At 34.8% G+C, this 17245-nt stretch overlaps 1 protein-coding gene across 2 annotated transcripts in view; it reads left to right on the top strand.

Annotated features, from left to right (window-relative positions):
- LOC107093583 (receptor-type tyrosine-protein phosphatase epsilon-like) overlaps positions 1-17245 on the top strand; it is a 34015-nt gene that overhangs the window by 3395 nt on the left and 13375 nt on the right. Inside the window, exons 2-5 of one of the 2 annotated variants that reach the window (XM_015388738.1) lie at positions 9069-9294; positions 14746-14817; positions 16354-16450; positions 16804-16877. In XM_015388738.1, coding sequence (XP_015244224.1) covers positions 14751-14817; positions 16354-16450; positions 16804-16877 — 238 coding nt within the window. In that variant the 5' untranslated portion in view covers positions 9069-9294; positions 14746-14750. Of the gene's footprint in view, positions 1-9068; positions 9295-14745; positions 14818-16353; positions 16451-16643; positions 16682-16803; positions 16878-17245 lie in introns of those variants that run through there. The other variant, XM_015388739.1, reaches the window with a different exon arrangement.

Below are 17245 nucleotides of genomic sequence, written 5' to 3'. Positions count from 1 at the left end.
GGTCTGCAGTCTGGACGTTAGATGTCGCTGAAAATTACACACTGTAGCTTTAATTAAAGAAAAAAATCTAAATGAGAAAGATAAAAAAAAAGTCAAAATGTGGACAGCATCTGTTTAAAGATTCTGTACCTCCAAAGATCTCTTCTATGGAAAACCTTTGGTGTTGTTGTAATTTATAAAATAAAATATGCAAGAAGGACAGGTCCACAAATATCTTGTAGCTTCTAAAGGTCTTATTGACAGGTATTAGAAATTCTAAATGGGAATTGTTTTTTTTTTCTTTTTTTTTTTCAAAGTTTATACAGAGTTTTTAGTTTAGGGGCCAGATGTGGACAGTTTATTTCCCTAGAAAATGAAATCATAAAAATAATATATTTCTGAAGTAACATTTTGGATTATGTTTAACTGTGACAAAAAAATAAATAAATAAATTGAAGGAATCTGTAAGGGGGGTAACATTTTTTCACAGCTTTGTCATTTTGCATTGACAATCGTATTTCTTCTTCCAGTTATTATTATTAATGCTAAACACTTTAATTGGAACATAATATAGAATAACATATATATTGTTTGGACATGACAAGGTAACTTCCAAGAGAAAAGCAATGTCCAAGGTTTGCCAGCAAAACATTGTCCAAGTAATCCTTTTCTATTGTTTTACTATTAAGTTGTAGTGCTCATTAGGGCTGCAAATAACGATTATTTAAGGTGATTCATCTTATTTTTTCGATTAATCGATTAATGAACAGAAAGCAAAAAGAAGATTTTTTACGCAATTAAACCAAGTGAAAATAAAACTTTCCACTTGAGGAGTTCTGGATAGGGCAGATTGACTGACAAAAATGTTTTTATTTATCTTATATGCACAATATTTACATATATTTGTACAATTTCAGAATAATTACTGCTGTAAATGTCTTGCTTTGCCAAAATCACGATTAATCTGATTCATTGTTTCAGCCCTAATGGTCATGTTATTGTCGTTTCAGTTGTTAGCAAGAGTTAGTATTGACACTCTTACTGCAACAGCTCATGCAACAAACTGTCTTGCACTTTTCTGATACTTTTATACCACAACCAGCAATAACCTTTTTAGCAATTTGATCTACAGCAGCTAATCAGGTACAGTAGGTCAGACCTTGAGAAAACACCCTAAAAAACAGCAGCGATCGCAACATAACTAATTTGTTTCTGCTTCTAACAACTTTAAGAACAAAATGTCACTTTCCTGCCTAACACATAAAGCAATTATTTAAATAGCATTTATTACAGGCTTGAATTATTTTGCCCATTGACCATAACCTGATTCACAATAACCTACATATCAGCTTCTTTCTTGATTGAGTGGCCTATTAAAAGCTGATGTTAATTGTCAAATTACCTCAGAATATTGAGACAGTTACAATATACCCTGGAGGGAGTTCTCATCCTATATTTAGACAAAAGATGCAAGATACTTTTCTTGGGGGAGATATTTCAGCATCCTCAGTGAAATAACAAGGTTAGCATATTGGTAATCTGACAGAACGTACTGTAAAGGCATTCTAAGAGGTTTTCTTTAAGTTTGAATAGAATATGTTTTTCAATAGAATAGACGTCTCACATAAAAAAAAATTTGATTTAGTTTTGAGTTGATATTATTTAAAGAAAAATAAAGAATTATTTAGAGGTTCTTGATGTTTTTAGTAGTTAACAAGCAAAACCTCAACCTCATGTAAAGATGTATTACAGTATACATAGTGGCAAATATTTATAGCCTTTTTTCTTGTTATTTTGATCATTACTGTATGCTTTTCATATAACATAACACAACTAGCAAGTCATCAGTCAGAGCTGATTAATCTGAATAAAGTCTCATTACAGTAAGCAGCTGACATTAACACTTCCTTTGGTAAAATGTGTTAGCTGCTCTATAGTTGACTTGTCAAAGCAGATATTTGGTTTATATATTTTTGTTAGGTGTTAGGCTTTAGATGCAGCATAGGCATTTAACTTTGTTACTTTACATTAGCAACAATAAATAAATAAATCGAGTCTTTGTATTGTAAAACTTTTGCTTTAGATCATTTGAATAAATTGGTGTATCAGTAAAATATGTATCTATGCAACTGCAAGTGTGAGCTTTGTTCTTAAACAGATATGTTATTTATTTTAGAAAGTGACTGCAACAGTGCTGAAATGCACAAATATATCTCACGCTTATCAACTTTAGATGCTTATTGTGGCACAGAAGGGTTTTGCAAGTATATTTGTGGCGAAACACTGCTCTCGATCAAAAGAGGAAGTGTCTGTTGTCATTCTGTGATCCGGCAAACAAAGCAGCTTATCGAAAACTACTACAGTTTAACAGGGAGCACACATTGCCATGACTGAAACCACAGAAAGCAGGGTTATATATATACAATCTGCACAATTTAGTGTGGGAGTTGTTCAAAACGATGTCTGTAACTTAAACTTAACAGTAGTTTCATATGTGTACTGCTGAGGATTGTTTTTATGTTCAGTTTTGCACATAATACCATTTGCAGTGAATCCCAGGAAAGAAGCTTACTCCTTTATCCTTGGCTGAGCTGCAGCTGAACAAGTGAGGCTGTAATTGCAATGATTATCATCTCCTGTCCCCGGTTTCACCTATTGTGTCCCAGAAGTGTCATTTTCAGAGTCCTCAAACTGGAGGCTGGAGATTACTTTTCTCATCCTCCTAGCTCGCGTGGATAAAATTGAATTTTCCCACGACAGGATAGCTGCTTATTATGAAGCGCACTTTTCAAGGCACTGCTCCCACACACTGGATGCTGTGGACTATTTAGCCAAGGTTTAGATTTTGCGTCGGTGGAAAGTTACAAGAGTAAGAAACAATTGTTTCTCTGTGTCTTCAGTCAGCAAAACAGCAGGGAACATAACAGATACATTTAGGCTTACCATAATAGCATTTTTTGTTCAAGTACATTCTCAGTGTATTTTCTGAGAGGATTTTTATCATAATCTATACAATTTCATTCTCTTTGTCTGTTTTGTTTGTCTGTGTGTCTGCTTATCTAACTGGCCGATAACAAGGTAGACATGATTTGTAATTAATGTTTTCTGGCTCTAGAATATCTTGTCATACGCCCTTTAACCTAAGTAGTGTAAATCTCCTCCCTAATCGCTGAGCATCAGTGATAAATATCACAGCATTTATGGTTATTTTAGGTCATGACCTCAATATTCATGTTTTAGGCTGACAATGAGCAACACCCATTTTTTTTGTGCACGGATTATTTATAATTTGGCTGAGGCAGCTCATATGTAGAATAATCCTGAAAAACAAGCTGACCACGTATTCACATCATAGCTATGGAGCTCTATAGCACTTAATGCTGTCTATTTTGGGTGGGCTGGATGATACCTGCACTCAGATAAAATTTTAATAATCTCAATATTTTTCTTTTTAGTCAATCGAAAGGGCAGACAGAAAGATATTTTTCCTGTAATGAATAACAACAGGGATAATATAAGCTTGGCTTCCTTTTTGATTGAACTGTCAGAACTAATTTCGTTTGGAACGTTAATTAAAGTCTAATAAATTACTTTAGATTAGTGAAATAGCTGCAGAAATACATATTTGTAATTTCTTCTTAACCTGCCACAGACACAGGTTAGATCACAGTAGACTTATTACTGTAACATTCAAAAGAATACAACATATTGCTTTCCGAAGGATTTTATTGCTACAGTATGGTATTATGTACTTTATCACCACTTTTAATCAATATTTTGCAGTGTTAAAATTCCCTAAACCCTCTGAGTAACTGTCTTGGTCTTAGAATTAGAGCCAAGTCCACAAAATAGCCTGGAGTTGCAACAAGAGGCTAGATTTTTCTTACAACCAGAAAAAGGCTTAAGCATCACTATTTTGCTCTTTTAAAAGTGCAAATCATATTTCATTGACAGATTAAGTTAGGTTCATGTTTTTTTTTTTTCTTGGTCTGCTTCAAAAAACAGCTGTGCTATGGGGCTTTTTGACATAATGTTTTCAACATAACAGTCCAGTATCACTGTGAGGGTCTTCACATATTGAACTCTTCAGTCTCTAGCATTTGTATATTTCATTGTGCACATTTGAACCTCATATTAAGATTTTATTTTCAGTTAAAGGAATGCTAGTAAGAATAGTTTTTATTTATCTCTAACAAAAGCACAGTTTTCTCCTTTGGACTTTCACAACTTTTAAATATATAGATTTTGTTTCTTTTTAAGAGGTGCAAATCAGCTATACAATAGTATATTTGCTTTATTTTATTATACTGGATATACTGGGATTCTAGGCCCTGCTTATTTTTTCTAAATGAGCATGACTTAGGTTTGTCCCATTCCACAGGGATGGAGCATAGAGGCCTTATTTTTTAAGAAATCCTCTGACTTTTTGTTTTGATGTGCCAGAGTTCTGGATGCTTCCTACTATGCACCCCATCCCAAAGTTTTAACAGTGTTTATGTTTAAGATGTGATTTTCCTGCTGTAAATTACATAAAAACCCATTTTACACATATTATTAATCATAATAATGACTGATAGTAAAAAGCTAAAGGTGTTAATGCTTACATTTTGGCAAAATGAAACATCTAAATTGAAATCCATAACAGTGGCATTCGTTTACGCATTAAAGCACATTCCGTTCTTGATATTATTACTGGTGTTTAAAGTTGTGTAAAAATAAACCCACTGACATTCTTAATGTCCCTGTTGTTTATAGGGCTAATTTTCTTCTGGGATGATATCCACATGATCTGGCACATTATATACCCCAATGAGTAACAAAAAACGTACATTTTGTGTCTGACAAATGAAAAAATGTGTTAATAGCAGAAGTACTAAACCTTGAGTCAAGAATTCTGCTATGACTTTTTTAAATGATCTCTTGAGCAGTATGAAGTTTGATTAGATGCTTTCAATGGAAACTCTCTTACAGTACATACACCCCACTGCCAAAGGTACATTTTTTAAAAACTTGGAAAAGCTGTTTTCAGACAGGGGAAATTGGTGCTTTTTACGTATTTTTAAGTTAATTAATTCTCTTTCCCACTGCTCAGGTCAGTTGAGTCATCTCGATTACTCTACTAATTCACGTACTCTTACTTGATCTTATTAGTCATATGAGGATTAACTGATTAGAAGCCATTTTCCTTGAATCAAGAGGATTTTTCCATAGCATAAAGGGCTAAGTATTTTTTTTTTACAATATCCTGAATAAGGAAAGATAGTATATCCTTATATTTTAATAATTTATTGTGCCATCTATATTAGACACTGACCAAATAAACAAAAAAATCTTACACATTATTACATTTACTTATAAGATATAAAAAACCAGAAACCGTAGGTTACTTAATAAAAAATATGAATAAATGTGAAACCCTAATGATTTTCAATGTACAGAGATGTAAATATAGAGAGGTTATTTCACTCTAACATGCTCCCACACTATTTACAGTACCACTTCATTTCAATAAAGTGAAAGCTAACTGTGTTAAAGCTCTCTGGGTTTTGCCTAATTCCGCCATCAGTCTCGGAAGAGACTTTGTGCCATTAGCATAGCTTTTAAGTGGGTGAATTCTGGTGGATTCCAGAGAAATGTTAAAACTTGGCTCTATTAAGTGCTTTAAATAACAAAACCTTGTCCACCTACAGTGTTTATAGTTAGCATGTCTTTTTCTATCATGTTAAAAATGCTCTGTGTAATACCCTCAATGTTTCTATCATCATATTCTCACGTTCAGAGCACAGCAGAGAAGTTTTAATATTCAGCAATGCAGCATTTTCAAATAGGCGCTACTTAGGTGATAGCTTAAGATCTGTTGAATAGGGTTGTCAAAAGTATCGATACTCAAAAAAGTATTGATACTGAAAAGTTGTATCCGGATACAATACTCATTTTGAAAAGTATCGATACAGTGCTACCACCAGTGGCACCTAAACAGTCATTGATTTTATGCGCAGATTAGAGGAAAATGCTTTTTTCTGTAACAGGTGCAGCTACTGAGAATTATTTTATAACTGGTTTGGCTAGTGTCATTGTTATGTGTGTAAAGCATAGCCAAGGAAGGAACACTTAATTTTAATTTTATAAGTTTTTTTGATCAAGCTTGCTTAATATTGTGCACAGCATACAACCTCAAAATATTGTTTATTGTATTTATTTATCTATTTATTGTATTTTGTTTATTCATGAAAAAATAAATTTTGGAGTCGTTGTTTTTATCCTTAGTATCGGTATTGAGTTGAAAAGTTTAGTATTGTGACAACTCTACTGTATTTTTATTTTAGTATTTTTATTTACTAACAAAAGTGCATCATTGTTAAAACTGTTGCTGTGTTCAAATCCAGCAGCTGCGTCCTCTGAAGGCCAGATTCGTCGGCCGATTACGTCATAGCGCGGCGCTGCCTGTCCGGATTGGAAGGCGCCTTCCTATGCGGCCGATATATGTAGCCTTCTTTTTGCCCATTTGGAAGGACGGGTCTGGTGTATTCTTCATGTCCTAGGGTATCCCATGATTCATTGTGAGTCTAAGCAAGGCGTTGTTCTGTCAGATCAGCATACCCCATTAGACCAGCATACCAATAGTAATAAGCATGTGCCCTCATGCAGAAAGGGACATTTAAACTTGTTACGTTTGCAGATCAGCCTGTTTAGATCAGCATACATTTATCCATTGTATGACAATTGACAGGTTAGCTGCTACATCAGGATGGGAAGTAGCAAACACAAAAAGCGAGGCTGTCTGTGTTTAAAGCAGTTTAGCTTTAAATCCTGTTTACCTTGGACTAAACCTTTTATGTTTATTACATTACACATGAATGAACTAGCCTACTTGACTTTCGGATTGCTAGTCTTGTAAGTTTGTGTGTTTACCTTTAGCAACAAGTTTTTGTTTATCATGTCACACATAAATAACGTAGCCTAGTAGACTTCCTTCCACTTATAGTGTGAAACGTATGCATATCTGACATCTCGCGTATCGACTATGGGTATGCTGGGCTGACGGGGTATGCTGATCTGACAGAACATTGGCTGCTCTGGCTCAGAGGAAAAATGGAACAGTGGTTAATATTGTTAGTACAGCCTAACATGATACAAGTATGGTAATAATTTCCTTTTAAATGAATGAAAATTGTTCATTTAAATGGGTAGTTAATGTTTGGTGTACTGAAAGGTTTTATCTGTCCCTCTGCAAATGGGTTTGGCTGAATCTGATATTTGAAACAACGGTACTGCTGCTGAAGCTCCTCAATAATTAAATCAGCACACAGGTCAGTAATTAAAGGTTCTGCATCCATTCTTTGCATGCTTTGTTTGTAAAGCGTCACAGTTGCTAGGCGACAGTGATTACGATGATTGAGGGGTGGGGACAGCTGGGGAAGGCTTTACCTATTTGATTCTATAGCTGAACTCTTCAGGCCTCCTTATTTTCAAAGCCAGGTAGGATTGGTCCTTCGGAGGATGCAGCCGCCAAAATCGAACACAGCAAGAGTAAATAATCCTGAAATGTTTTTAGTTTCTCCACTGGCATTACTTTTCTTGCAAATGACTATTAGGCTGTGCTTAAGAATATACAGAACTGCCCTCTACTGGATGACACTAACATTACAACAGATAATTGACATTTTTAATTAGATCTAGAAACAAAATCATATCATAAACCCTTTACTGACCCTGCCTCTCGCCCATTGACTGCTGGAGATAGGCACCAGTACCCCTCGCGACCCCACTCGGGACAAGCGTGTAAGAAAATGGATGGATGGATGGATGGATGAAACCCTTTACTGACAATTAATCATAAGTTTATTATTTGTTTACATCCCTAATTCTACAGTGTTCCATCACCTACTATTCTTTTATTCCTCATTCTGGTGAAGGGCTAAGCCTGCTTTCTCACAGACTCTACAAACTTAATAATGATTATTTGTTTCATCTTAGATAATGTTTTAAAAACAAGCACTTTAAAATCTAATTGTTAAAAATGTTCCACATTTTGTCTTAGTGAATCTACAAACCCCACTAATTTCATTAGATAAAAAAAAATAATAACTGTGGTATTGAATACTGTAAGACGATAGGTGTTTTTCTAACTCTCGAAGTGTGACATACTTTTAAATTCAGCACCCTTTACTCTGAAACCGCTCAATAAAATCCAGTTGGACCCTATAGGTTTAGAACTCTAAGCTAAAGATAAAAACTTTGAAAAAAAGAGTAAAACCATATATTATTTAATATCATTATAGATAAGGCCTCATGGCTGTAATGTTTGGAGAGATCAGGTATACATTGGCACACAACAATAACCATACAACATAAAAACAGATAGAACTGTAGTTGTGGCCTTGATTAGAAATTAAACAAATTGTTTGCTTTTATTTATATGAAAACATGGAAAATTGAGATTGTGGAAAATTGAGATTCTTCTCTATTCTAACCATGTAAGAAGGGACCATCCCACCAGCAGGCCATTCAGGTGCTTTTTCCCTTTTACGACAACCAACTTGTCTGATGCCTCCTTCCTACTGATATTAGCGAGTTAAGGAGGGTTTTCAAATTTAAAGGAAATCCATAGGAAATACAGAGCGATTCTACAAGTAATGATACATTTTATGTCAATGATAGACATTAAGCCATCCCTCTACACACACTTTTCAGAGAGATTATTTTCTTTTTTTATATTCTTTTCAAGATTTAAAATGTTTTTTAAGTGATAATATAGTACAATGTTGATTTTCTGTTCAAACACCTGCAGTGCTAATTTGATTTGAATAAAAGTAAGAACACAGTCTAAGAATGTTTTTCGTTTACATATTTTGTAGCATTGTCTGTTAGTTTGCAAAAGGGGTCCCCAACGGGAAAATAATTATGCTTGGGGAGCCGTGGCAATGAAAAATTTCATAACCCATTCCCACATTTTGAAGAATTGGTTATTTTTATAACTTACTATTTCAAGTTTGAGACAATGTGGTGCATAATTTCCAAAATAGTTCTTGTGGTTCATTTCTATGTTTCCTATAATTGTATTTTTTTTTTTTTTTTTTTGTCCCCAGGTTTTTATGATGTTCTCTGTCTTAATGGCAATCTAAAGCTAGAAGAACTTTGAAGATCATTCAGAGCTGCAAATATCCCGGCTCATCTCTTCATTTCCATTTGATACGGATAACTTCCAGGATGTGATGAAGATTGAGAAAAGGACACCTCGGTAAATCAGCAAGACAGCAGCTGGTTCCCAATAGTTGCTATGGAGTGACGGGTCACGGAGGTTTTATTGAAACTGTAAGTGACTTGTTTTTTCATCCTATTTACATATTTATTTTCTCACTTATTCAGCTGTATTCCTTTAATTGAGATAACAATAACAAACGTTTGGAGATAACTAAAATCCCAAACAGACTCATTCTATATTTTATAGATTTTAAACCTGCTTTTTCTACATAAATTCTAGAAATGTCCACCTCGTTCCCTCTTCCTTCACACCGTCCACTCTGCCACCACACTTTCTGTTTGAACCTTACTTGTACTTGACATCAATAGAGCTGGATATATCTTGCATCTATCTTTTTTCCCCCACCTGATGCTTTTGCTCCTCAGTTCGCTGAAAACAACAGAAAATATGATTTTTGTTAAATCTCTTTGTGTTCCAAACAAAACATATATTCAATGAATATCAGTCTTTGAAGCAAGACTGATCTGTAAAAAAGCTTGTCTGTCTGGATGTTTCTGCTTGTTTGATATATTTTGCTGCTGTCAGAAAATGTTGTTGATGGTGTTACACATACATATACTGTATACGTTATCCTTTATGTAGCATTGGAATATAGAAACCTGTACTAGTGCTCTTCTTCAGCATCACCTGTCTTGTTGCAGAGCAGGGATCACAACTGAAAAAGTCACCACTACATGACCTCTATATGGTTTATTGATGGAAGTATCTGAATGTTTTATAAATACATGCATTTTCAAGATCTATAGAGACCTTACTTTGAAGAGGAACAAGTCAGGGACAGTACTGCATGCCAACTCTCTGTGTTAGGATGTGCCTTAAACTACCAGTATATGTATTTGTCAGGAATGTGCATCTATATATTGTTCTGTTATGTATTTCTGGACTGGGTTGCATTTGTTGTAGCCTTATGTGGATCTTTAGACTGAATTAAACTATGCCTAACTCTCCAAGAAACTCTTAAGATTTGTTGTTCATACATGGAGAGAGAAGTAGTTGTGTTGAGTGGGTGTATATTAACAAGTATGCCAGAAAGAGATGCACAGTTGTGAAAACTGTAGAGGCATGACACACACAAAATATCCAAAATGTGAGTTCCTCTCTAGCTTGGTGCGAATGTTTAGATAATAAACACGTGGACGCGAAACCAGGCCGGATGCATGAATATTTGGATCTGACAGGTTTCCTGTATAAATCATTAAGTTTGCTGCAACACCATCTGTTCCTGTGGGTACTGCATATTTTATGTCGTGTCACAAAATTATCTTTAACTCATGATGCCTTTCAGAGAAGATTGCATCAGCTTTAAATAATCAATAGCCAAAGAGGTTGACCAAGGAGTTTTGCATTTCCAGATTGGGCATTAGATGGATGACACGATGCAAGGTTCAATAAATGAAACTTAAGTTATGATTTGTTGAGTTTGGAGAAAGTAATGCCCTTTCAAATGCTTCAGCATGTCAAGGCTCTAATTTTCACCTGCTGCCCTTCTCATACAACAATCCACAGCATCTCTCCCTAGTGGTGTCTCCGGTTGAAGAGGCTTGTTGTGGCTTCTTAATATTAACCTCAACAATGCCCATCCTTTATTTCCTTTTGCAAGGGAGTGTTCCAGTTTCTCTATTTGGAACAAGGTTTGCCAATCTCTCTCTTGGGGCTAATTGGTCATGGTAGACCTTACTGGGGACAGAAAACACTAACTGAAAAATTAATTGCATACCCAGTCTCCTCCATCACATGAAGGTGGCAATTATGTGGGGAGGAGATGTTAATTTACTGGTCCATATAGTTTCTGATCCTAACCCTATTGGCATGAGATTTACACATCACAAAAAAAGATTCTGTGTACGAGTAGGTTATTAAAATTAAGCTTGCTCTTTATAACAGGGCTCAATGTTAGAGACATACAGTAGAAAGAGATCTTTGCAGCCAAGGAAATTAGCTTGAAATGGTTTTGAGTACCTGGTGAAGTTGCATCATGTCCTTTCTGTTTTAGAGGGGTTTTTTTCCCTTTCAAGTTTTCTAAGCAAACCCAGACATTAAAAGATAAACTACATAAACCTTCTGATCTTTTGACCTTTTGAGATTCCCCTAATAGGAATGTTGCTTGGGTAAGGGTGTTTTTTATCTCTTCTGAAACTGAGAACTTTATCATCCTGTCTTAGATAAGTCATGGATGGATGGATGGATGGATTGATTTTATATACATCTGCATATATACCTTGCACGTGAATCAGCAGGCACGCATTTGCAAATTTGGCGACTGAAATTTTTGCCCATTCTTCTTTGTGAAACACTAGGTCAGTCAGATTGGTGGGTTAACATCTTTTAAACGGCTATTTTCAAGTCATGCGACGGTGTCTTAAGTACATTAGGCTTTGTACTTTGACTGGACCCTTTCTAATGCATTATAATGCTTCGATTTACAACATCCCAATATTGATCTGGTTGTATATTTAAGATGGTTGTCCTGCTGGAAACTGGATCAGTCTAAAATATTTTTCCCCTTTCCAAGAGAGTTTCTTCAAAGGAATGTCCTATATTTCGCACTATCCATCATCCCATCAAGACTATCTTCTATTTTCTCTACTCAAATAAAAATCTGTACCATAATGGTGTGAACAACATGTTTCACCATTGTGATGATGCATTCCTCACCTGCCATATATAGTTTTTGCATTATGATATTTAGGTTCAGTTATCACCAGAGAGCATCAGACTTTTCAGATTTTTATTTATTAATATTTTTAAATTCATGTTTACATTTTCCTCCACAGTTATTTATGACTTTGTTTTGTACTATCACAAAATGTCCAACTGTAAAATATAAACATGTTGGATTTTAACATGACTCAATGATGAAGATTAATGAGGTATTTATACTTGAATTTATACTTTAAATTATAAATGATACTTTATACTTTACTTTATACTTAAAATGCACGGTAGCTTTATGTACTTCTGCTAATCTATAACTTCTATATCAGTCTGTTTTTTTCAGCAAACAAGAAACTTGAGTTTCCTTCTCCTTTTTATCTCTGTGACATGTATGTTTTCTGCACAAATGACAAAAGTTGCATTTCTCCTCTTTGCGTAACAAAAGCTTTTCCTCATCAACACTCAAACTTGATGTCTCTTTTTCTTCCTAAATACCCTGATAAAAATTGCAGCACATTTATGCCATATCATCTTCTAATTTAACTGCATCTAACAGTAGGAGATAACTGTGCTTGGCATATATTTAGTTCCCATTTATTTACTCATTTCTTCACATATTATATATAATTTAGTAGCCAAAAACATAACAGATGCACAGTGGCCTGTGTGTGACCCACATGTACAGCATGCCTTGCTGCATTGAACTGTACGGTAGCATTGGGCTAAATCAGTAGTTGTGACTTGCCCACTGTTTGAGGAGTGAATAGGAAGCAGGTGTTGGAGCTGCATGCTTTGCAAAGTGGCTCATCTAAGAGTATGCAACTTTACTTTTTCTTGTATATGTAAACAGCGAAAACAAATTGTTCTTTGAGTAATAGCAGCTTTTGTATTGTGCATTTTGTGATGGCAGCAGAAACCACTATTATTTGAATACATCCAGAAACATTTATTTATGTGGACACAGTTTGTTTTTGGAACATTTTAGGGCATTATTACAGACTGTAGTTCTATTATCTACAAAAGCTTCAGGGCAATATTTTTATATGTATCCCCCCGGGACGGTATGTAAAAGATTTTCTAAAATATCACAAATTAGGCCCCCAGATGACCCATTTCCACAAGAAATAAATTGAGCCAATGATTTATTCCATCTCGTCTTTTGGCCTGTATAACGAGAAGCCAACATGGAACAGAGAATAATTTAGGACACTCGGTCCTTGACCTTTTGCTAAACAACAGACATTAAGCCAGATTAGCCACATTTGCCCAATTTATGGTTTGATTTCATACATTTCCTATTAGAGAACAGAACGTACACAAAAAAAATATGTCTAAAAATAATCAGTGTTGCCCTTTCTTAATTAAAAAAGACCCAAGGATAATGTAATAGCCAATTTTTATTTATGGAACACTCTTTGCATAATGTATGTGACAGAGCAAAGGTCTGCCTCTCCTTGTATGTTTGACTACTTTTACAAGCTTTCTACATTTGGAGATAATTAATCTAAATTAGAGATGGACCAATAGGTAATTGTCGTCTGTCTAATTGATCCTAGATATGTACGGCAGATATCTTTGGCCTAATTTTTTAAGCTGATATAGGTTTTTCTTCCTACATTTGCATGATTAAAATGACAAGATGATAACAAGTGTTACACAAGTTTTAATTTAAACAAAAAAAAAGAAACATTTATTTAAAAATCATTCATGATAGAAAGCAAATGGATGAAGTGGCAATGCTTGTGCCTTACATGACCTCAAGGCCTGCCAGCTGAATGTAATAATGAATTAGCCATTGCATGCTTCTATGGGCAGATACGATATAAAAAACCCAAACAAAATATCAGACAAATTAATCCATGTATTGTCTATCTCTTCTCTGTATATAGTTTACCGGTGTTCTTAGTTATTACTCTGTATCCTTTTACAGATTTAAGAATCTTAAAAGTTTCCCATTAGTTCTTGAATTAGGGGATGATGTGTTGTTCTTTTAGCTTATTAAGCCTAAATCACAACCTTCAGATAGGTTCTTAGTGATTTTAGGTGAAGCAGAAATTAAATATTTTTCCTTAATAAGAAAAACCATTATTTGACACCAGCATTTTACATTTATTTGATTATCTTCTGATATTATGATTAATTTGTTGATCTAAAACATTTAGGTGTAACAAAAAAACAAGAATGGAAACTTATAAAGGTTAAAATTCTTTAACATTTTGTAACTAGATAAAATCACATCCAGATTCAGAAAGTGACAGTATGAGATACAAGAGCCATGAAACCTTAGGAACAATTTCCCTTGTAGATAAATTAATAAAAATATATATACCGGTATATTTTTTTTTTTATCACTTAAGATTATGTTGCATTAATAAGGGCCCAGCACATACTGACATAGAGTTATTGTCTAAAAGTAGGTTCCGGTACAGTTCCAGTACATCAAAGAACAAAGGGCAAAATAAAATTGGTTGTAACAAGGAACACTGAAGCTCAGCTTCACAGGGTCTGCAGAGGACATGGTTACTGTCACCTGTGGGTTAAAGCCTCTTTCCTGGTTTGATGTGAATTTTAGGTTATTTGATGCTTCACTTTCAAGTTGGCCTGACAGAACACGACTGCAACTAGATTTCCCTGAAGCACTCTAAATGCTCTGCAGACAAACTCACACATATCACTCTCAAGCCACATCAAAGCAAGGCTCTCATCTCTGCCCTGTTTGTGTTGCACCAAGACACAGATGACTTTTATATTACTTTGGCTCCTTCTAGTGGTTGATATATAAAATTGCAGGATGAAACAAAAGTTTCTTTGGTTAATAAGCCTTCTGTCTTGTTCTTTTTCTGCAGCCACAATGGTGTTGTTCCTGATTGGATCCCTTAACGCCATCAATAATTCATCTCATGACAACCAAACTACAGGTAGAACATTAGAGAGCACATCTACTTCTGCTAAGCTTTTAGAAATAAAGTATATTTTTCTGTTAGATAAATTGATCAATCATTCTCCAGATCATGTAACAATAAGCATAATTATCTTTTATAGAAGAATCCTAAATTGATTTTTGATTTTCTCAAATATCCCCTGTAATTCTGCACTAAGCTCTATTTGTTCATTTTTATGTTTTGCTGCAATACTTACAATCAGTTAATCCAAATGTTTTTTTGTTTTTTTTTATTTGTTGATTATTAACTTTGTCTTTTTTCTCTCAAATAAACCTAATCCAGATTATGTTATTTTTTCTTTCTTTTACTTCTTTAAACAGTTGAAATTTATGATAGATTATAAAATATGATTGAAAGAATATTTAGGTATAGGTTGATTCCTCTAGGTTTGACAAGTGTTCAGATGCACAAAAGGAGTGAAATGGTCCCTTTGACTCACTGGAAAATTAGAAGCCAATTTAATTAGTATATTATTGAGTTTTTAATGATATGTGGAATATCCAGAAAATAAAAACCCTGTTGAAACTCTCAAATTGAGTTGAAAGCAAAACCTGAGAGTGTCTGAAAAATGTATTGGATCCCTGTGTATACGAAAAGATGATTTGAGGCTCACTGTCACAGAACTGATCATTCTTGTGAATTGTTTTTCAAAAAGACAAAAAATGCATTACATCTTTATACAGCTTATTAAGGGTAAGATGACTCTTTCACTCTGACAAGTCTTAAAAACTGCAACTACATTGGTTGTCATACATTTCAAAACAAATGTCAACTGTATAAATTATTGTTTAAGCTCTGGGGCTCTGGGGCCCCTCCTGAACATTGTTTATCTCTGCAGCACTCATAAAACTCCCTATTTCTCTCTCTGTCCATGCTCAGTAAAAATGGACTTAGTCAAAAAGTGCAATCTGTAATGCAATCTGGCCATTTAAGACCTGGAACTAGCTCAATTAGATATAAAATGTTTCATTTGTTTTCAACACATAATTATATAATTATTAATGCTCTACATTTATATTATCGTAAAAAAAAGATTAAAGATCCATGTCGAGAAAGACCATTAAAAATAAAGAACCAAATAAATTATTTGGAAATATTTTCTGTTTTAGCTTTTGGTACTGAAAAAGTCTATAAGGTATTACAAGCTGTTATTATCAGCAAAAAATACTAAAAGAAAGAGAGACCAACTAACAAATCCTTTATACTAAAATCAAGTATATGGGATGGGACCCTGCATCTAATCATCACGCAGTCAGTGCTTAAGTTGTTCTAAATGTTATTAGAATAATTAACTCGTTGCAAGTTATTTATGGGAATCTATAATGCAAAAGTTTCTTAAGTTGTAAAAAAGCTTCAATGTTTTTTTTATTTTTACTTTCCGAGGTTGGAACTGATTTATACAGCATCAGGTTTTCCATAGTTGTTCGACAATCAGGCACAGCTGAAATAACATTAGGTTTAAGTGTTTTGAATTGAAATAACATGTGTCACTGTTTTTTTTTTTTTCTGCAGAAAACCCCACCCAGCAGGGTGCTCATGTCCTGCCATCCACGTTAATCATATCCCTGCTTCTTATCATTGTTGTCCTGCTCACCATTTACTGTCTGAGGTAAACAAACATAGTTACCTTTCTCCCTATATCCCTTTTTTGAAGAATAAGACTGAATGGGTCAGAGTCTTATTGTTTGGGGGTCGGGGGGGTTAAACAGGCGGAGAGCAGTGGCTTACGGGCAAACAGCTGTTCTTTAGGGAAGGCAGCGTACAAAACCAGTTAGGTCAACTGAGGCTTCACAGTCCAAAGCGACAGCATGAGGAGGAACAGCTTTACGTCTCTGAGATGGTTCATATTTCTTTATCTTCGTGCCTTATCTTATGTGCTTAATAGTCCTCTGTGGCCACTGTTTTGGCTGAGCTTGGCTCCCTTCATCAGGTTTTTATTTCTGCCTCTTTCTAACGTTACAGGTTTAAAAACCACAGGAAAGCCATAATCACATCAGTGGATAAGAAGATTCCAAATGGCTTCTTGGAGGAACAAGGTACTCCTGCTGCACTCAAAATAACTACCAGAGCATGAAAATATAATGCATCTATTTTCTTTTTTACTCCCTCTTTTATTTCACTTGTAAATTCTAACTCTTTATGAACAAAGGAAGGCTCATGAGCCAAAGCTAGAGAAGTTAGGATGGGGTGGAGGGGGATTCTTAGGTTTCATGGCACGTAGGGAGCCACATAAACTTTTCTTCAAGTGGAAAATAAATGTGCGGAAATGCCAAATTCCGAGCCGAGATGGTTTTGAGCCGAATCACCAAGTTTATGACTCCAGAAATCATTTCTGTCATGTCCCCACAGAGGTAGGAAATCTTAATAGTCGTCAGGCTTGTTTATGCAGGTGCTGCGAGAGCTT

Source organism: Cyprinodon variegatus, unplaced genomic scaffold (genome assembly GCF_000732505.1).
Source record: "Cyprinodon variegatus isolate N-32 unplaced genomic scaffold, C_variegatus-1.0 Scaffold433, whole genome shotgun sequence".
Lineage (NCBI taxonomy): Eukaryota > Metazoa > Chordata > Actinopteri > Cyprinodontiformes > Cyprinodontidae > Cyprinodon > Cyprinodon variegatus.
Note: the sequence above shows the minus strand (reverse complement) of the source record. Positions and strands in the feature narration are given on the sequence as shown.